The 19,531-nt window shown below is 33.5% G+C and overlaps 1 protein-coding gene across 1 annotated transcript in view; it reads right to left on the bottom strand.

Moving 5' to 3' along the window:
• Positions 1 to 1,067: 1,067 nt before the first annotated feature.
• The window catches only part of LOC145274107 (uncharacterized), a 40,661-nt gene continuing 22,197 nt past the window's right edge, over positions 1,068 to 19,531 (bottom strand). The window contains exon 3 of the mRNA XM_080127282.1: positions 1,068 to 4,407. Coding sequence (XP_079983408.1) covers positions 4,238 to 4,407 — 170 coding nt within the window. The 3' untranslated portion in view covers positions 1,068 to 4,237. The remainder of the gene's footprint in view (positions 4,408 to 19,531) is intronic.

Below are 19,531 nucleotides of genomic sequence, written 5' to 3'. Positions count from 1 at the left end.
CTGAGAGTTTTTGCGGGCATTTTTTTTTATATTCCTCCCAATTTGCTTTTTTTATTTTCTATTGGGAGAGATGTTTTTTGTTTTCTTCAGATTTATTAAAAAAACTGAGAAATGGTCGCTACCCTATGAATCTTCTAGAACCTTCCAGTTGTAGTCCATGAAGATAGTGGGGTCATACAATGACAAATCTAGTACAAGTAGGTGCCTGAAGCAGAATGAAGGTATTTGTTGGATTTATTGTTTAATACGCACAAGTCATTGTCGTTAATAATTTTTTCAAGATATTTTCCCTTCTTTGCTAAGAATGCAAATCCCCATATATCGTTGTGACTATTAAAATCACCTAACAGTAAGAAGGATTTGGGTAACTGATTTATTATTTTGTTCAGCTGTTTCATTTATTGGATCCTGGGATGGGATGTAGATAGTGCAGATATTTATAGTTCTGTGTAGTGTGGCTGCTGTAGCAATAGCTTACATATTAGTGTTTAGATCTATTTTGCTTTGTGGGATATTATTTCTAATAAGTATAGATACTCCTCCAGAGGCTCTCTGTTGGGTATTGTGGATGTGGTTGTATTGTTTGTAGTTTTTTATATTTATTTTATCTTCAGCTTTTAAAAAGGTTTCTTGGAGACATGATGGCTGGTTGATGGTTTGTTATAAGAAGTAATAAGTCATTTATGTTGGGTTTTCAGCCCTGGCAATTCCATTGGATGATTTTTTGGGTTATGATTAGATTTTATGTATTTGTTTTTAATTTTTGTTAGTCGTTGGTGTCTGATCTTTGATCATCCGTGTTCATTTCATCAAATCTGTTTTGGATGGAGTCTCTTGATCTGGAAGTTGAGTGTAGTCTGTTTATTTTGGTTTTAACTTCTTTGTTGATTGATGGTTTATTTCCTTTTCCTTCATGGGAGCTTTTTGGTGTCTGTTTTTTTTTTTTTTCTCCGGTAAAAGAATTGTTTCTACAGATGTTGTAGCACTTGAGAGTTTTATGGGTTTTTTGAATTGAGTTTTGGTTTGGGAGTTTTGTTCAGTTTTGTAATCTTTATTTTCGATGTTGATTTGTTTTATAGTTTTTTTTTTTGTTTTTTTTTTTTAACTTTTCCATTGGTTCTCTTATTTCATTAAGTAATTTCATAATATCTTCAGGTTCTATGGATTCGCATTTGATGTTTGATTATTTAGTTTGGTGGTATGATGTTTTTTTTTGTTTTTTGCTTTCCTTTTTTGGTTATTTCAGAATATCTTGTTACAAGCTTCTTGAAAGGTTATATTTTTGGTTTATTTTATTTTAATTTCTTTTTCTTTCTTCCATTTGTCGCATTCTTTTGAGTTTGCACTATGGCCTTTTTGGCAGTTAATACATTTCAGCTCTTTTTGGCAATCTGTATGCATCTTGTTTTCTCCACACTTCATGCATACTGGAGAGCGTGTGCACCAGTCTCAATAGTGTCCATAACTTTTGCAGTTGTAGCGTTTGAGGAGGTTTGGTGTGTATGGTTCGGTGTTTATTTTTTCATACCCTATTTTGATGTTGCTTGCGATTTGATGGATGTAGGAGTTTGTATCCATAGTTTCTCCATATTTTTTTATGTGAATTCTTTTTGCATCAATAACATTTTGGTTTTGCAAGTTAATTTTGATTTCTTCCAAGGAGTACAGGGATAATTCTGAATTCCTGATCACTCCTTTATTGGTATTCAGCATTTTGTGGGGGTAGATTTTTACTTTTTGGTTGTTAAAAAGTCTCCATTTGAAGATTTCTATTATATGTTTCTGGTTTTCTACTTCCACTAATAGTGTGCCATTATTTAGTTTTTTGACCATTTTAGGTTTGATGTTTGAAAATATTTTCTCTATTTTGAAGGGTGACACTTTTGCTATCAGTTCTCCTTCAGTTGCTTCAATAATTATAAAATAAGATTTTGATTTTGATTTCGGTTTTGGGATCCTGTTTCTGAATCTGAACTTGATTTATCTGAAACTTCACAATGGTTTCCATTTTGAGGCTTTTTATTTGACATTTGCATATTTTAGATTTTTCATTTCTCCTGTGCTCCACCCGCCTTGGAGCCCTATGTGAGAAGTGTTGGGGGGGGTGCATTCGCCCCAATGCAACAAGGATATAAGAGAAGTATACTCTTCCTGCTGATGGACTCAAGCACCCATGTTTCCTTCGTCTTTTCTAATGGCCTCATTTCCAGAAAAGATATTAGTTTTCCAGCCGTGTTTAATCCATTCTTCAGTAAGTTGATTGACCCTTCACTCACTGCTTACCAAATCAGTTTATTGTTTAATTTGGGGAGTGTGAACATATTTTCTTGTTGTGTTTGTCTGATTTAGTGCTAGTCATGAACAACTGATTGACTGGATCGGGCCAATCCAAACGTCCATCTTAGTTCAAGTAAAAGCCAAAGTGGGATATTGCATCTCATGTCCTAATAGGACCTTGAACATGATCTGCTCAACCACCAGGATCCCGTCCTTAGGCATTACAAGTTGCCACCCACAGTCAAAAGGTGGCCCCATTGAGGAACTTTTACTCTCTGCAGGTATGGGTGGGTGGGTGGGCAGTTGGTGTATGCTAATGCCTCACCGACAGTGTGGGCATTTGAGTCAATTTTATATTTAAAATACAATGGATACTATTTTCATAGAAATGTTAAACTCGTATTTGCTGTGTGTTATTGGTTTTTCTGTAAAAAAAAAAAATAAAAAAACTAGTTTTTTGTGCTATTCAGAAAATAGCTTTATCAAATTATATTTATTGATTAAATATATTTTTCGTTCCATAGAATTTCAACAGGTTCTGCGAGTTCGATAATATTATCATACTAAAGCTGAATTAACTTTAATTCCCGAAAACTTTTTCCTTTATATTTATTTTAATAAAATATATGTTAAGATATTCTTCATTCTGGAAATTGAGTTATATTTGAAAACAATTTCAATTTAATTGGTCTAATTAACCGTGATTTGCAATTAACTCATCAAGTGACTTGTTTCTTGCAAAACTCCTATTTATCACTCTCACCCTCTCACTATACCTTGAGTTATCTTCTCTCTTTACCTGATACCGTATCTATCACTCTCGCTTCTTTGGCCCACTTTCTTTCTTTTCAAAGGTAATAAAGAAAGGAAATAATAAAAAGATGGAACAGTTAATTATAAACAAAAGAAAATATCACCACAGGAAGTAACACTATTTAATCCATAGCTGAGAGAGATACGATTAGAGTTAGGGTCATAATAAGCAGAAAAAAAAGCTAATTTTGGATTTTGTCATTTTTTACATTTTAATTAGCTTTGCTAAACTTACATTTTCAGGATTCAAACCGAGTTCAATGTATGACCCAACAAGTCACGTGTTTTCATAGTATATGTATAAATATGAATTACTTTGAGTGTAAAACTAAGGGAGAAAACTCAGTATATATTCAATTGCAAACAGTAAAAGCAGCAAACTGAAAACAGTAACATTAAAACGAAACACTCGTTTTTGTTTTGAAGTGAACACTTTTTTTAGTTGAAAGTATAGTTACAAATCTTCTGTGTTTAAGTTCAATTCAATAATGCAAATATGAGGGATGTGTTTTTTTTTTTGTTTTTGTGCTTGATTTTTTTTTATCATTTATTAATGATATTTTACTTTTACAATAAAAAATACACAAATTATGCAATAAATTAAAAACGTTGCAAAAAGTATGTAATTATTTCTTACAGAAAGAATACATTAGTTGTTTTTTTTTTTGTTTTGTTTTTTTTCATGTGTAATGTGAGTTTTAAAGGCAAGTTTAGATTTGACGACATTGAAAGAACGAATGCAGGTTAGATGTAAAACAGTTGAGAAAGTGATAGGGATGGATACGAGAGAAAGAAGGATAAATAAAGACTTGGCCAGAGATAGAGTTAATTTGGAAGTCAATTTCTAAAAGCTTTCCAACATTTGTCAGCATGTAAAATGGACATGAAACTGACGATGATGATATATTACTATATTTAAGCAAACTGAATTTCTTCACCGGTTTTTATATGAATGTATTTGCACATGCAAAACATTTTGTGTCAACTCTGGTTGGATGGGAGTCATATAGTACTCAAAGAAAATGGAATTGTCTGCTTTTTCTTTAAAAATAACAAAAATTAAGTTGAACAACACTTGCTCAAACTAATGACTGGTAAATTATGTTGTTCATTCTGAATTTTTGTTTGGGAAATCTTTTTTTCTACCCTAAAAAATTTTTCCACAGATATTCAGATTACAGCAGAATAAACTGAAAGAATATTGGAAATGCTTACCGCAACTGGCACATATGAAACAGTTTATGTGGAAAACTTGGTCCATGGCAGTGCAGCCATTGCTTTGCCCAACAACTTTACGCCCACATTTTGCACACATTCCTGAAAAGAATAATTGTGTAAATTATTAATTTAGAAAAAGTTTTATAATTAGCATCATAAAAATTGCAGATTTTAAATGAAAAATAATATTAAATAGAAAATAATTTTAAATGAAAAAATAATTAAAAAAATAATTTTAAATAAAATTAAAAATAATTCTGCATCCAAAATATTATATGAGAAATAATTTTAAATGAAAAAATAATTTAAAAAATAATTTTAAATAAAATTAAAAATAATTCTGCATCCAAAATATTATATGAGAAATAATTTTAAATGAAAAATAATTTTAAATGATTGATCATATATTAAGTTTGTATTTTGGACATGCATTTCAGATTGACATTATTTTCATGAAGTTGTACATAGTAGAATGAACGAAGTATTTATGAATTAGAGCTGCCATTCTAAATATTGGATGGTTGCATGACAGCAATACTTTTCAGGTGATTTGATGTCGGACTCAATCAGTTTGGTAAAAGTGTCAGGACAGGGCTCGATCACATGATCACGGTTCACATATATTTGAAAAATGCCAAACTAATTGAAGTTAATTGCAAACACTTTACAGAAATTTACTTGTAAATTCATTCCCCAGTTGCTGCTTCTCAACATGGACTTCTATTATTGTACCTAACAGAATAAATCTCTTGTATATTAGCAAGGAGACCCGACGGTGCTGGAAATTGAATGAGGATCAACGAATGTTGAACATTTTCAATACTTTTATTATCAGTGGAATCACATTTTTCAATCAAATCGATTGGTTGCCTGCTCTAGTCAGGGACTCACCATGGTGCACTAGGAAGAAGCTTCACATGCCCCTTCGCACTGACTTAGTCAACAATACGTTCTAGTCTATATTGCACTGTAGAGAACCCACTGTTGATTTTATAAAATTATTTTTATGTAATGGCTTGAATTAAAGTTTAAAATGTAAGTCAAGTAATCTGGCTCAGTTGTGCTCTAAACAGAAACATTCATTTTGAACGTGCCCTATTTTATCAAAGAACTTATTGTCGATTTTATATGCTGGGCCCTTCTGCTTGTGCAGTGATAAAACTTCTCAAATGCACTTGTGATGTTAGGCTGTATAAGGGTGTTAACTTTTGTTACAATTATACTGGTTCTTCTTTAGTTGAATTTTTTCGATTATGGATTTTCAATTATCGATTTTTGATACCAATACCAAATCTACCCAAGAACACTCTCAGATATAAAGTACATTTGCACGAAATTTTAAAAAAATCAACCAAACTGTTTCGGAGTCAATAGGAAAAACTCTCTCTCACACACACACTCAAAGTGCATTTTATATATAAGTAGATATTTTATATCTGTGTATGCTTCAAAGTCAAATATCTACAAATATTGATTCATGGAATAAAATTTTGGACATTTTTATTCAAATAAGTTTTATAACATTTTATTAAATTTTTATCAAATTGTACATTTTGAGCAGTAAAATAAAAATTGATAAAAAGTGGAAAACACTTCTTCTAACAAGCAAAAACGTTTGATTTGCGATATTATTTATTTTTTACTTGTTTCAACTTTAAAAGAAAAATCCATTTCATTCAAATACCTGAGTCAACTTAATAAAAAAAAAAAATCGTTTATCATTTTAACAGTGACACACCTCCAATGTTTCGCTTGGCACAAAACAGAAGATTACATTCGTCAGAAGATGTTTAACAAGTTTATATCACTTTTTAATAATGTCTAGCGAATCATATTTATATAAACATAAACAGTCATATAAATAGAAACCTTGTGTCGAACTTGCCAACATGGAAAGGTAAGCAAGTAGGAAATCTATCAGCAAATGTTTACAACCGCCATTAAACCAGATTTCTCACGCACACACACATATATATATATATAGAGAGAGAGAGAGAGAGAGAGAGAGAAAGAGAGAGAGAGAGAGAGAAAGAGAGAGTGAGAGGGGAGAGTATCAATAAAATAAGAAAACGACAATATAAAAATATATACAGATTTATTTGTTTATTCAATAAGGATGATAGATAAATTAGGAGTCCTCCAACACTCCTAATTTATAAGTAAAACTCTACCTGATTGCGGGGACTGAAATTTATAAGAAAAGATTTTAAAAAATGAAGTTACATAAGAACTTTATTATTAGGTTGGTGCAAAAATAATGTCGTTTTTTGGCGTTCAACTTCAAAAGATCATAATTCCTTTCATAATAAACTTTACTGATCAAAATAAGAACCATTAGAATCGGCACGTTTTTGCCGACAAGAAACAAGTTTATTTATCTCATTAGCACTGAAATACAAAGTTCTGGAAATGATGAAGTCATTGAAGGCTGCTTCAGCATCATCTTGGCTTTTAAAGCATTTTTCACGCAGGAAGATGTCAAGATGCTTGAAAAAATGATAATCAGTGGACGAGAGGTCCAGTGAATATAGTGGATGAGGCAGAATCTCGTAGCCTAATTTGTTCAGCTTCTGTAAGGTCAGCTGAATAACATGTGGATGAGCGTTGTCATGGATGAGAATTGGTCGCTTCATATTGACCAATCTTGCGCACATACGAGTTTCTGATGCATTTTGTCAATTTATTGGCAGTACTTCTTCGCTGTAATCGTTTCGCCCAAATTCAAGAAGCTATGATGGATGAGATTGGCCGCAGACCACCAAACAGTCACCATAACCTTTTTTTGGTGCGATTTCGGCTTCAGTAAGTGTTGTGAAGCTTCTCCAGCATCCAACCACCGAATGTCTCCAGTTGTTGTAGAGGATCCACTTCTCATCACATATCAAAATCCACTCAAGAAATGCGTTGTTTTTGTTGCGCAGAAGGAGCGTAGAAGACACCTCAAAATGACTATTTTTACTATCGTCCAATTCATGCGGCACCCATTTCTCCAACTTTTTTGACTTCCCTATTTGCTTCAATTGGTAAACAACTGTTGAGTGGTCGACCTCGAGTTCAACAGCAACTTTTCATGTGGTTTTGCGAGGATCAACTTTTAAACAATTAAAGCTTTCAAAGGTCTGTTATCAACCACAGTTAGCCAGCCACAACCGTCTTCATCTTCGAGGCTCTCGTCACCATTGCGAAATTTCTTGAACCCCCCATTGTGCCACACGTTCATTATTGGTTCCTGGGCAAATCGCATCATTGATATCATGAGCTGTCTTGGCATCTTTTTGGTCTAGTTTGAACTGGAATAAAAAAAAATCATGCGGATTTAAATTTTGTCCATTCCGTCAGAAAGCCTGCAAAAAAGTGATTGAAGAGATTGAGAACGGTAACGAATAACACGATATAATAGGGCGAAAAACGCACTTCAAAATTTATATACATATATCAATGAATTAATTCAGAAATCATATATAAAAGTAACATGTGTAAGAAAACGATATTGTTTTTGCACCAACCTAATAGGTTAAGGACAATTGAAAGAAGTGCAAGGGAAATATGGAGGAGGAAACCTCTTTAGGCCATGACATTTCAAAGCTAAATGCTTCTCACCAGAACAGGAGAAAAAAAATCAGCATTATACAAAATTATGGGCAAAATAAACAACACCGATTTAAAATTTTAAGTATTTTAATGGTAGGTACTCAGATGAGCTACAAGACCTTGTATCACCTCAACGTAAAGACCAACAAGCAACAGAACTCACCAGGTGCCAGAAAACCTATTCTAATAGTTTCTTCCCTAGAACTGCTAGACTTTGGAATTCCCTTCTAGGTTCCTATGTTACATAATAAGGGCTGTCCCCTTTTCATGTAAGTATAAAAATAGAGAGATTATTTAAAATGAAAATAAAATGAGAGAAAGCAGAAATCGAACCCTGGACATAAGTTTTAAAGAAAAATAGGTTTAAATGGAATGTCCAGTAAATTGTTAATTCGGATGAAATAAATAATAAATAAACTATTCAATTGTTAAAAGAATGTGGATAATAAAATATGGGTTAAATAAATTAGATATGTAGGTTGAATTCCTTTGTGAAAATAAAGAAAAAATAGGTTATTGAAAAATCAGAATGTTCGGAAACGTGCAGGTCGCGCATGTTGATGGCATGTGAATTTTAGTCATGTTGGCCGGACATGCATGGATTTCTCAATATAGGAAGTGAGAGTTAGTTAGTTAGAGACAGTCAGTGAGAAACTTAGAGAGAGTCTGGAGTTTGTAATTCGAACGTCTAGGAAGCGAGACGGTCACTTTGAAACTAAAATGTGAAGCTTTGAATTCTTGATGATGAAAACCACGGCCGGTCGTGTGAAGAAATAAACCCATCATGTGTTTTGATAAAACGTCGTCTTGTGTTTGTGATTCTATCAAAAAGGTAAATTGAATTGTTATTATATGTCTATATATCTGTGTTATAAAATGTCATTACATACACGTCTCGACATCGCATATCGACAATGTGAACTCTACATCTCATATCTACACTAAGACTGTCTGAACACTATCTCCTCACTCTAAGAGCTTCACATATCAACACTTCTAAGTAATGAACTTTAATATATATGAAACATCATAACATGAACAATCTCTCTCACCACATCCCTCTCTAGAACTCTTTCTAGGCATTACTTATAATAAGACTGTCTCTTCATCCCTCCTAAGACTCTTACACTTCTTAACATGTAAACAAAAGAACATTCATCATCATAAGTATAATTAGAGACTCGTTAAAATATAACACCTACTTCTTCACTGAAATGTAGAAGTTCAAGTGTAATGTAAAAAGACATCTTGCTGCTCAACTCCCTACATAATACCTCCGCAAATTATGTCCCAGATAGCCTCCTACAAAGTGGCACTGTGCCTTGTTTGGGGTGAAAATGCAATAAAAATTTGTTTTTTTAAATACATTTGTAGATTAGAAATAATATGTTGGGGGGGGGATACAATGAAAGGGAAAGGAAGTGAGAGCATTAGAAAAATTTCAAAGGCAAAAATGAGGTACTGAGTAGGACGGTAGTTGGGTAGAAAAACTTTTTTAAGAAAAAAGGATTACTAGTGAAAAATAGGAAATAAAAGAATAGGAAATCTAATATATAAAAGGCTATCTGTCTGTCTGTCTCCATATTTTCAACTATCTCCTCGGAAACTAAAAGTCACAGAGCGGTGCTAGGGACCTCAAATGATTGGATTTTTTACAGACCATTATTTTATCGATCTTTAGCTGGTTAAAATCGTTTTTAAAGGGTCAACAATGGGTCAAAATTGAAAATTTGAATGTTACAGTTTTGGTTTCGATTCTAACTGATGGCATCCAAATACTATTTTTTTTTTACTTTTGAAATCACGACTCTGTAATAATATATACGAAATCTGAACAAATTAAAATAGCAGCGTATTTTATGCTCTTCATCCACCCCCGCTAGTAGAAAATGAAATAATATAACATAAGAGGATAAAAAAAAAGCATTAAAAATCAAAATTAAAAAATAAAATTGAAAATAAAAATGATCTCCTAAAGAATAGGCATACAAACTGATTATTGGAGGCTTAATAAAAAAATAAATTTAAAAAAAAAATAAATAAATAAATAAAAAAATAAATTTAAAAAAAAAAATAATATAAATAAATAAAAAATAAATTAAAAAAAATAATATAAATAAATAAAAAAAAAAATAATTAAAAAAAAAATAAATAAAAAAAAAAAATAAAAAAAAAGGAGTACTCCAAATAAGTGAATAGCAGTTTATATTTCAGTCCCGTGAAAGTTGAAATATCTTAGCCACACAAACTCTTCCACATTTGATCCCAATAACCTAACGATTCTCTACAGGAGATGAAATGTGGAAGATTCATGTAGCTTAATTGCCATATATTTCCGTAGCTTACTATATAGCTCTACTCGTGTATTGAGCATTAGTGATGTAAATACTGAAAATTGATATATAAAATATATATCCTTATAACATTTTACGTGAATACATGGAATTGTGTGCATGCGTGTGTAGGGTAGATTTTACAGATCCCGCTTGCTGCATTCTTAGCGAGGAGGGAGGGTTTTATTTACAAATTGGATAAACTTAAATTTGCAAAGAAAATAATTATTCAGATAAAATACAGAGCGTTTAAGGAATTTTAGATTAGACAAATGTGATTTTATCTTTAAGTATTTTCTGATTTTCTTCAGCAGAAAATTCAATTATTTAAAAAGATCCGAATATTATGTTACTATACGTTAGTATTTGTACGACAAAATATTCATATCATCTTCAAGTGTTTTTAAAAATTATTTTATAATTTTTTCATACATACTTTTTCTTTTGCGAATTGCCTCTGTCGAGAAAGATTCCTCCTTTTCTGACCGAAAATATAAGACAATATATTAAAATGGAGATTACATGTCTTTTTTAACACAAATAGGTCACAATTTTTTCACGTGCCTAAACTATTAATCTCATCATATATTAAATTTGATGTTGAAAGTTTTAGCAAATTATACAAATATTTTAACGACTTCCGTTTCACAAAAGTGGATACTTGGGTCTCTAGGATCTTGGAATGTGACGAAACTTGGAATGTGACTTTTAATGTTTTCATTGTTTTCACAAATAAATTTGTTTAGAAATTTTTAAGATGAAGATTGATTTAGATTCTTCCGACTACTGTTCTCATCTTGAGTTTCAATTTCACATCGTCTCAGCCGATGTACCCTCTGATCTTCTTTAGGTGAATCTTGAACTCGGGAATCTTTCTGTCTTCAGTGCGGTGACAAACTACAATTGTGAATTATTTAGGACTTCTACCCAGTCATGGCTGATAGAACGAGAACATGCTATTCTCGTGGATTCCGTTTGAAATTCCATGCAGATTCCCAAGTTTTTCAGAAAGATTTGCGAGTTTGGCAAGATACACCTGAAGAAGGTCGGGGGTTACATTGATCGAAACGTAAAAATAACACTCAAAATGAAAACAGTAATACGAAGAATCCAAATAACATAAAAAAATCCTGTTTTTATAAAATTCTGATTATACCAACCTGCAACTCCTAAAACTGCTTGGCGATTTACAAAAACAAATTTACAAAATATAACTTCTACCAAACGCAAAACGACAAAACCATTTCCAGCACCCTCAAATGCATCGCTGGATTGCCACAAATAACAGGAGCATGCCAAGGGTGATGGAAACAAAGTTTCTGGCCACGATCATAGTATTTAGTATGGTTTCAAGTGAGGGCCACATCATGCCACCTCACATCTTCGAAGTCGGCTTGAAAGTTAACACCAAAGTGTACCTGGATATTCTGAAGAGTGTGGTGATCTAGTGCAATCAGGTGGCCGCAGGCAGACCCTGGGTGTGGCAGCAAGACTTGGCGCCGGCTCACAAGGCCAAAGAGATGTGGGCTTTGCTTTAGAAGGAGTGCTACGACTTTGTACCCTTTTCTCACTGCACAAACTTCTCCCACGACCTGAACCCACTGGACTACTTTGTTTAATCATACATTGAGAACATCACCAACATGACCAACAACACCAAAGTCAGCCTGATCACTGCTATCTACCGAGTATTTATCAAGCTCCCGGCGCTTGTGATAAAAACATGCTCCCACTACCAGATCCATATTGAGGCGGTGATTGAGGTTGAAGGCGACTACATTGATTAGACTAGATAATAAAGTTACCTGAATTGATTTTTTAATAAAAGTTTTAAAATAAAGCTGTAGTGTTGTTTCCTTAGGGTCACAATTTTTTTGTTCCTGTAATTTTATCTTTATACTATTCTGCACTTCTGTAAACACTCTTGTGATTTATCTGTTTAAGTTTTAGTTAGTATGTTCAGCTTACAAGGGCCACAGTGTAATAATGGCAAACTCGATTTATTCAATGACAAGTAACTGTTCCTGGTTAGTCTGAAGGAACGGTAAATCATATAACAGAGCAATACAAGATATGTTTGTTTTTTGTTCTATTTCTTTCTTTCTTTTTTTTGTTCTATTTCTTTCTTTCTTTTTTTTGTTCTATTTCTTTCTTTTTTTTTTTTGTTCTATTTCTTTCTTTTTTTTTTTGTTCTATTTCTTTCTTTTTTTTTTTTGTTCTATTTCTTTCTTTTTTTTTTTTGTTCTATTTCTTTCTTTTTTTGTTCACACTCACCTAATTGATGATGACTACATTTATTGTTTTTAAAACATTAAATTTTGTATTTTTTTAAATATATAAAAACATCATATAGAAAACTACTTTGATTGTTCAACAAACCATCGCATACGCCTATGCACACCGCCCATCAGACATGCATAAAAAAACGTCCAATTTTAAATGCCTAAAATATGCGTCCAATTATAAATGCCTAAAAAAAAAAAAACTCCAATTTCGAATGCCTAAAATAACAGTCCAATTTTAAATGCCTAAGATAACCGTCCAATTTTAAATGCCTAAAATAACCGTCCAATTTTAAATGCCCAAAATAACCGTCCAATTATAAATGCCTAAAATAATTGCCCAATTGTAAATGCCTAAAATAATTGCCCAATTGTAAATGCCTAAAATAATTGCCCAATTGTAAATGCCTAAAATAATTGCCCAATTGTAAATGCCTAAAATAATTGCCCAATTGTAAATGCCTAAAATAATTGCCCAATTGTAAATGCCTAAAATAACCGTCCAATTTTAAATGCCTAAAATAACCGTCCAATTTTAAATGCCTAAAATAACCGTCCAATTTTAAATGCCTAAAATAACCGTCCAATTTTAAATGTCTAAAATAACTGTCTAATTATAAATGCCTAAAATAACCGATTATATAAGGTTATAAATTGAATTTAAACAAAAAAATTCTTAATGCTGCAATATTTTAAATTATAAATTTATTATATTTTTTACTAGAATATCTTGTCCTTTTCTTTTCCAGTTTTAACAACTATTCCTTTACTTTTCCATGCTTAAGCTTAACCATATTACTTTTCATGCTCACATTTTTCTATTGTAATCCATGATTTTTCCAGGTTTCCAATAAATTCACTTATTCTTTGTTTAATTTTAATCTTATTTTTTAGCCCCCCATAAACACATATGTAATAACAATGTACGGCACTCGTCTGCTTTAAATAAAATACCTCGAGTTATCTCTCTTTCATGTATTCATTCTGTTTCACGAGTTACTTCTCTTTTCACGACAGTAGTCATGGAGCGACGACGTTGCTATTGAAACCAGTCATAAAAAGCGTCGCTCACCTCCTTACATATTTTTACAATTTTAAACACCAGAAAATTCATCATAGCTTTTGTTTTACTGAACGAAAATTAAAAAAAAATTTTTCACAATATAGCTGAGAAGGTGATCCATAAACTGTAATAATTGTTTGAAATTTGGTCAAAAAATGAGTGAGCGGTGAAGCTTTAAAGTAGTTCTAAATGATTAAAACTGCCACTTAACTATATCATTCAAACACGGCAGTGTTTGAATGATATACCACATCTACTACAATCTGCTTTAGTATTGAGCACTCTTCCATAAATCGTGTCTAATAAACATGTTCCAATATATTTTCAGTTAACGTTTTACTTTAAAACCTTATTTGTTTTGTTAATCTTCTTTAGGCAATGTCATTTCAAAAACTTGCCATTACAAAAATATACAACTGTGCTGCGATGGAGGACGAAAATAGGTCGAGATGAATCGGATTTCATTGCTGCTAATCGGTAATCTGTTCCCGTCTACTCACGTCCACCTTTGAAACCGCTTGCTGTTAACAGTTTCCCTAAAATTAGATGAGAATCTCAGCTGAGGATAAAAAAGATAAGACGTGGCTTAAATATCGACAACGTACAAAACTCATTTCGCATTCTTGTACAAGACTTATTGCAATTCATATGGATTTTTAAACTTTTTTTTTTTTTTAACTCAAACAAGGCATATTGCCACTTGGATGTAAGGAGCAACTATTTGGGATCATGTCTAGTAGGGGAATGTGAAAAGTTGAGTAGTGAGCTATCTGTTCACCTTACATTTAAACTTCTGCATGTCAGTACAGTCAGGGAAGAAGGAAACAAGGAGGGAAGTCTAAAGTCTAGCCGTTTAAGGAAAGAAACTATCAGAACAAGAAGGTTTTCTGGCATCTAAGAACCTCAACAGTATCGGGGTGAGATTTTGCTGCTTGTCAGGTGGATCGGGAGTATGCACATTGAAGGGGCATAAATGCTTGGAGTTCATTAGAACACTGAGTACTGAGGTGCAACATTGTGAAAATGGGACAGAGATTGGAGTGTGGGACCGATTAGATTCTGACAAAGTACACATGACGATCATCTAGAATAAATTTACAATTAAATTTTACAAAGTATTTTATCTGCAAATACACTTAACGCAATGAATAAAGTATTTGGTAAAATTCATTTGTGACTTTTTTGCTGAATTCTAAGTTTGATATTATGATATTTCAGATCAAATCTGTTTGAGATTTCACTTTATTGTTATTTATGAATATATTTGAAAGGCAAACACAAAAGTCCAGTCAATTTTCTGTCAGAGTGTGATATTATTAACATTGGGAGGTGACAGCACATGGACTGACAACCCGGGTTTCCAAGTTCGAATTCAGTTTGTTCCACAAAATAATCACTTTCACTTAGGATGTTGGCAACCTTCACACGATCTCTCCTGTAAGTACACAATGTCTTTCTAGAAAAAAATATGACTAAAAAACATCAGGGAAACCATGCATACAATACAATCTTCACATTCATATGATGAGGATGATGATGACGACTACCGATGTTGCTCCTTGCAGAGTTATCCATAAGAATCTCAGGAAGAAAAGAGACACCCTTTTTAATTTATTTTTTAAATTCAATTTTTACCCTAAACAAGAAACAGTGCCACTTTGAAGTAGGGGGCTACTATCGAGGACATAAGTTGCATGGATATTATGAAGGGAGATGATCAGCAAGATGTCTGTTCACATTACACTTGAACTTCTGCATGTCAGTACAGTTGGGAAAGCAGAATCCCAAAAGGGAGTTCCAAAGTCTAGCAGTTCTGGGGAAGAAACTACTGGAGTAGAAAGCTCTCTTACATCTAGGAATCTCTAATGTGAAGGGGTGGGATTTAGCTGCTTGTCGGGTTTGTCAAGGGTATTTACGTCGTGGGGGGACAAGTGCTTGCAGTTTGTCAGAGCATTCACCGTTAAAATACTTGTAGAACAGGCAAAGGGATGCAACATTTCGTCGATGGGACAGAGGCTGAAGCTTAGATGACAGTTTAGGACCTATCAGATTGATGACTCTCTTTTGAACACTGTCAAGAAGTGAGAAACTAGTAGCAGATGCATCGGCCCAAATGTGATAACAGTACTCCATACATGGGCGAAGGGTGGCCTTATAGAGGTACAGGATACTTTCAGGTGTAAGTAGCTTTCTAGCACGGTAGAGAGAGCCCACCTTCTTCACAGCAGCGTTGGCATCTATTCCAGTTCATGTTCCCTGTAAACGTTAAGGACACAAGCTGAATCTTAAACGAAACAAGACATTTTTCACTTCAATTTACAATTGAATCCAAGTCAACCTCTAGATTAGCTGCGTATTTCAAGTGATCGTTTGAGCCTGTTACAAATCCTGTTTCCCTGATTAAAATTACTTATTTTCTGACATCGTTAATATTCACTTCTTTCTACAATAGACACAATTTTCTTTTGTCTTATAAATCACTGAAGATCTAAGTGTTTAATGCAACGATTGTATGTTATGCAAATTACAACACCTATTCATCAATTCATCAAACAGTTTAAGTTTGGGAATCAAAAGATCAAATTCATGATTTATGTTGCCGTATGATTTCTTGTAGCTGCTGGTGAACAAGTTTTTTTGTTTTTTTTTTAAATCTCATTTGCCATAATATGAAATGCAAGGATCCATGGCATAGTGGATAAAGTATTTGGTAAAATTATGTTGTAAAGTTACACTCTTCTGGAGGTTGAAGATTCAATCCTCAGTGCAGAGTAACACTAAAAATACAATTGCAAATTACTTAGGACTTCTAATCCGGTCATGGCTGACAGAACGAATAAAGGATTCTGTTTGAAATTCTGTGTAGATTCCTGAGTTTGACAGAAAGAGTCTTGGGGGTTGAAAGAAAGTCTTGGGGGTCGGCAGAAAGAGCCTCAGGGTCAACAAGATACAGCTGAGGAAGATCAGAGGTTACATTGGCCGAAGCGTTGTGAAATTAACATTTAGGATGAGAACAGTAGTCCAAAGAATTCAAATAATATGAATACTCCATCTTTATTGTTTCACTATCAAAACGCTGTTGATGAGAGACTAACCAAAATTTTTTAGTGTACATTCTCTAGCAGTTATAACAAATGAACAGGGTTTTCAAAACAAGGTTGCTAGCATGGATGGTGGCCGTGGCATACAGGTTTCAAGTTCTACCAGGCCTGCTAAATCACTTTTACTAACATGTGAAATGTATGAACCCATATCTACTTTCCTTAATTATAAGTAAAGAAGACTTGACTTTGGTAGAGAAAATAGTCTAAAAGAAGGAAAACTAAATATCACAAGTCCTCCGCATACCCCTGCATTGCTTCAAATTCTTAGATTTCTCTAGTCTGGAGATTTCACAGCCTTTTTTTTTTTTTTTTTTTTTTACAAAGGAGTCACCACTTATCAAGGGCCAGAGGGCATTTGAGGATAAGAGTTTATGAGTGTACAATGGTTAAGAGGAACATGTAGTAATCGTTAGTAGTGAAAATTTGGTAAATTGGATTACTTAAGGGGATGGCTCATCAAGAATTTGTTTACGTTGGACTTGAAGACAACCATATTGTAGTTGGAAAGCAGGAAAATGGAAGAGAGTTCCACAGGCGTTCAGTTCTAAGAAGCTTTGTTCATGAAATCTACGTTTAGGTTTAGGCACAGATAAAGAGTGGGGGAAATTATTGATGGTGGTTTCAGCTAGATGAGTGTTTTTCATGAAAGGACAGGAGGGACCATAGATTGGAGCTCAGACGAGCACTTGCCATGAAAATAATGAAAAAGCAGAGACAGGCTCACAACGTCTCTTCTGTAAGAAAGAGATTGCAGGGAAGAGAAAAGGGCATCCCCCACTAGACTACAAAGTATATTTTGTACTCTGTCAAGGTAGGATAAACTGCCTCTGACAGCTCTTGCTCAGATGTGGCAACAGTTGGGCAGGGCATCCTGTCAGCGAGTATCTATTCTTTCTTCAGACAGATCAAAGTCAAATCAAACCAAATGGTTACGACGACCTGCCCAAACCAGTTCGTCTGTAGCTCACAATATTTTAATAGGTCTTTTTGCTTTCATTGGATAAAAATGGCTCCAGAAATAAACGACAATGACGATGCTAATTTCACAGACAAAAAACTTGATTGGCCAGAAAATTTCCTTTTATTTTTCCATTTAGTTTTCTATCCAGGGGAGATAAGTCATTGCTATTATTTAAATGCAATAGTTGACTTCAGAACAATCACCAATGGCAATGGCCAAGAACATTGAATTAAAAAAAAATTGAATAAAAAAATTTGAATAAAAAAAAAATTAAAAAAACAGTAGAAGATTAGGTTCTAGTGACAAATATGGCAGTCATTACAGATTTGGTCCACTTTTCAGCAGTACTCAAAACCAACACCGCATCTCATAAATCCGATAAAAAAAAGAAAAAAAAAAGCCTTCGATTGACATTCTCTCATCTATATTGATGGGCAAAAATTCTAAATTGTCCGTAAAGTGAGGACACATTGGTAAAAATGGAAATCAGTGGGGATTTACTGGTTTCCCCACTGCAGTAAGATGTGACACAAGGCTGAAAGGGAGGGGATCAGCTCTCTTAAAAAAGGCACTGATCAAGTGTAAAAATTGTTGAGAATGAACCGGTCAGCATTCTTTGGTAGTGTCTTAAATATCAATACCCACTCTCCTTCTAAAGAAGGAGGTAAGGCCTGAGAGGGTGTACATCTTAGAACTGTAGCAAACCACAACTTATTCCAACAAAAGATCTGATGGTTCAATTTAGCCCCTACTTGCCAGAGTGATGCTAAAGTAAACCAATGACAAATAACGAATATCCAATTCTTTATGTGTTTATATTTTAATGTGGCACCATTTATAAACATCATAAGGGTGTCCGCAAGCCATAACAGTCACCTATAAAAATTGGCTCAGTCAAGGAGGATTTCTACTTGGACTGAGGACAAGACAGATTCTACATTTTGGATTATTTACTAAAAGAATAGTAATTTAAACGAATTAGCAACAAGGCCGTAAAAGGTGTTCATAGTTGAGGCCTGGGGGTTGATCCCCTTTCTATTTTAATCTTAACTGTATTTTGACATCCAATCACTTTAGCATTCGCCACAATGCCACATTTACTCTGTCTTAAAAAATCCCCAATCATTGATTATAAATATATATCTTCTACATAAACTGTTCTTGTCACACACACAACTTTTTGGAGGACTGGTTTCTTCTATAGAAAGCAACCATTTATTAAGTTGCTTGATAAGGACTTCTGGTTTTAACCAACCATTTATCTGAAACATTAGCATGTCCAGTGTCGCGACTATGTAACTTTACACACATTTCATCATATGTACTGACCAATCATCTTGCAGGGCGCACTGATCCCATCTGTTCCCTAAGGAACTTTCTTAGCACTTTTGGAAATTATAGTCGGTCAGCAATGAGAACCCAGCAAACATCAAAGAAAGACCTATTCGTCATCTCTCTCTCTTGTCCCTGTCCACTGGACGTTCTGGTATTGATGATCTTTACCGGACCTGCGACAGCCCAAAGAACCTTTAACTTTTCCCTTTCCTTACTCGGACACTTATAAAACTTTCTGTCATTGAAAAAAACCTTAAAATTGTTGTTTTTTAAAAGAGGTTTTGTTCAAGTATTTCGTGCTATATTTTTGTGCAAATAAATTTATATATGTACAAATATATTTATATATGTGCAATCCTGCGTCCCTAAAATACAAGTAATAAAAAAACGATATAGAAGCAGTAAACGGTGAAAATACAGAAAGAAGGTTTGCAAACACATGTGCATCTGCGAAATATATTTTGAATGAAGAAATGTTCACTAAACGAACATGTTTTGGACAACAAAGCTGCTCGATTATAGAAAGAAGGCTTCTGACAGACTTCTGGGCCTTG

Source organism: Euprymna scolopes, unplaced genomic scaffold, assembly GCF_053919585.1.
Source record: "Euprymna scolopes isolate OS-2025 unplaced genomic scaffold, ASM5391958v1 sca263, whole genome shotgun sequence".
NCBI lineage: Eukaryota > Metazoa > Mollusca > Cephalopoda > Sepiida > Sepiolidae > Euprymna > Euprymna scolopes.
This window is presented reverse-complemented; position numbering and strand designations above follow the sequence as displayed.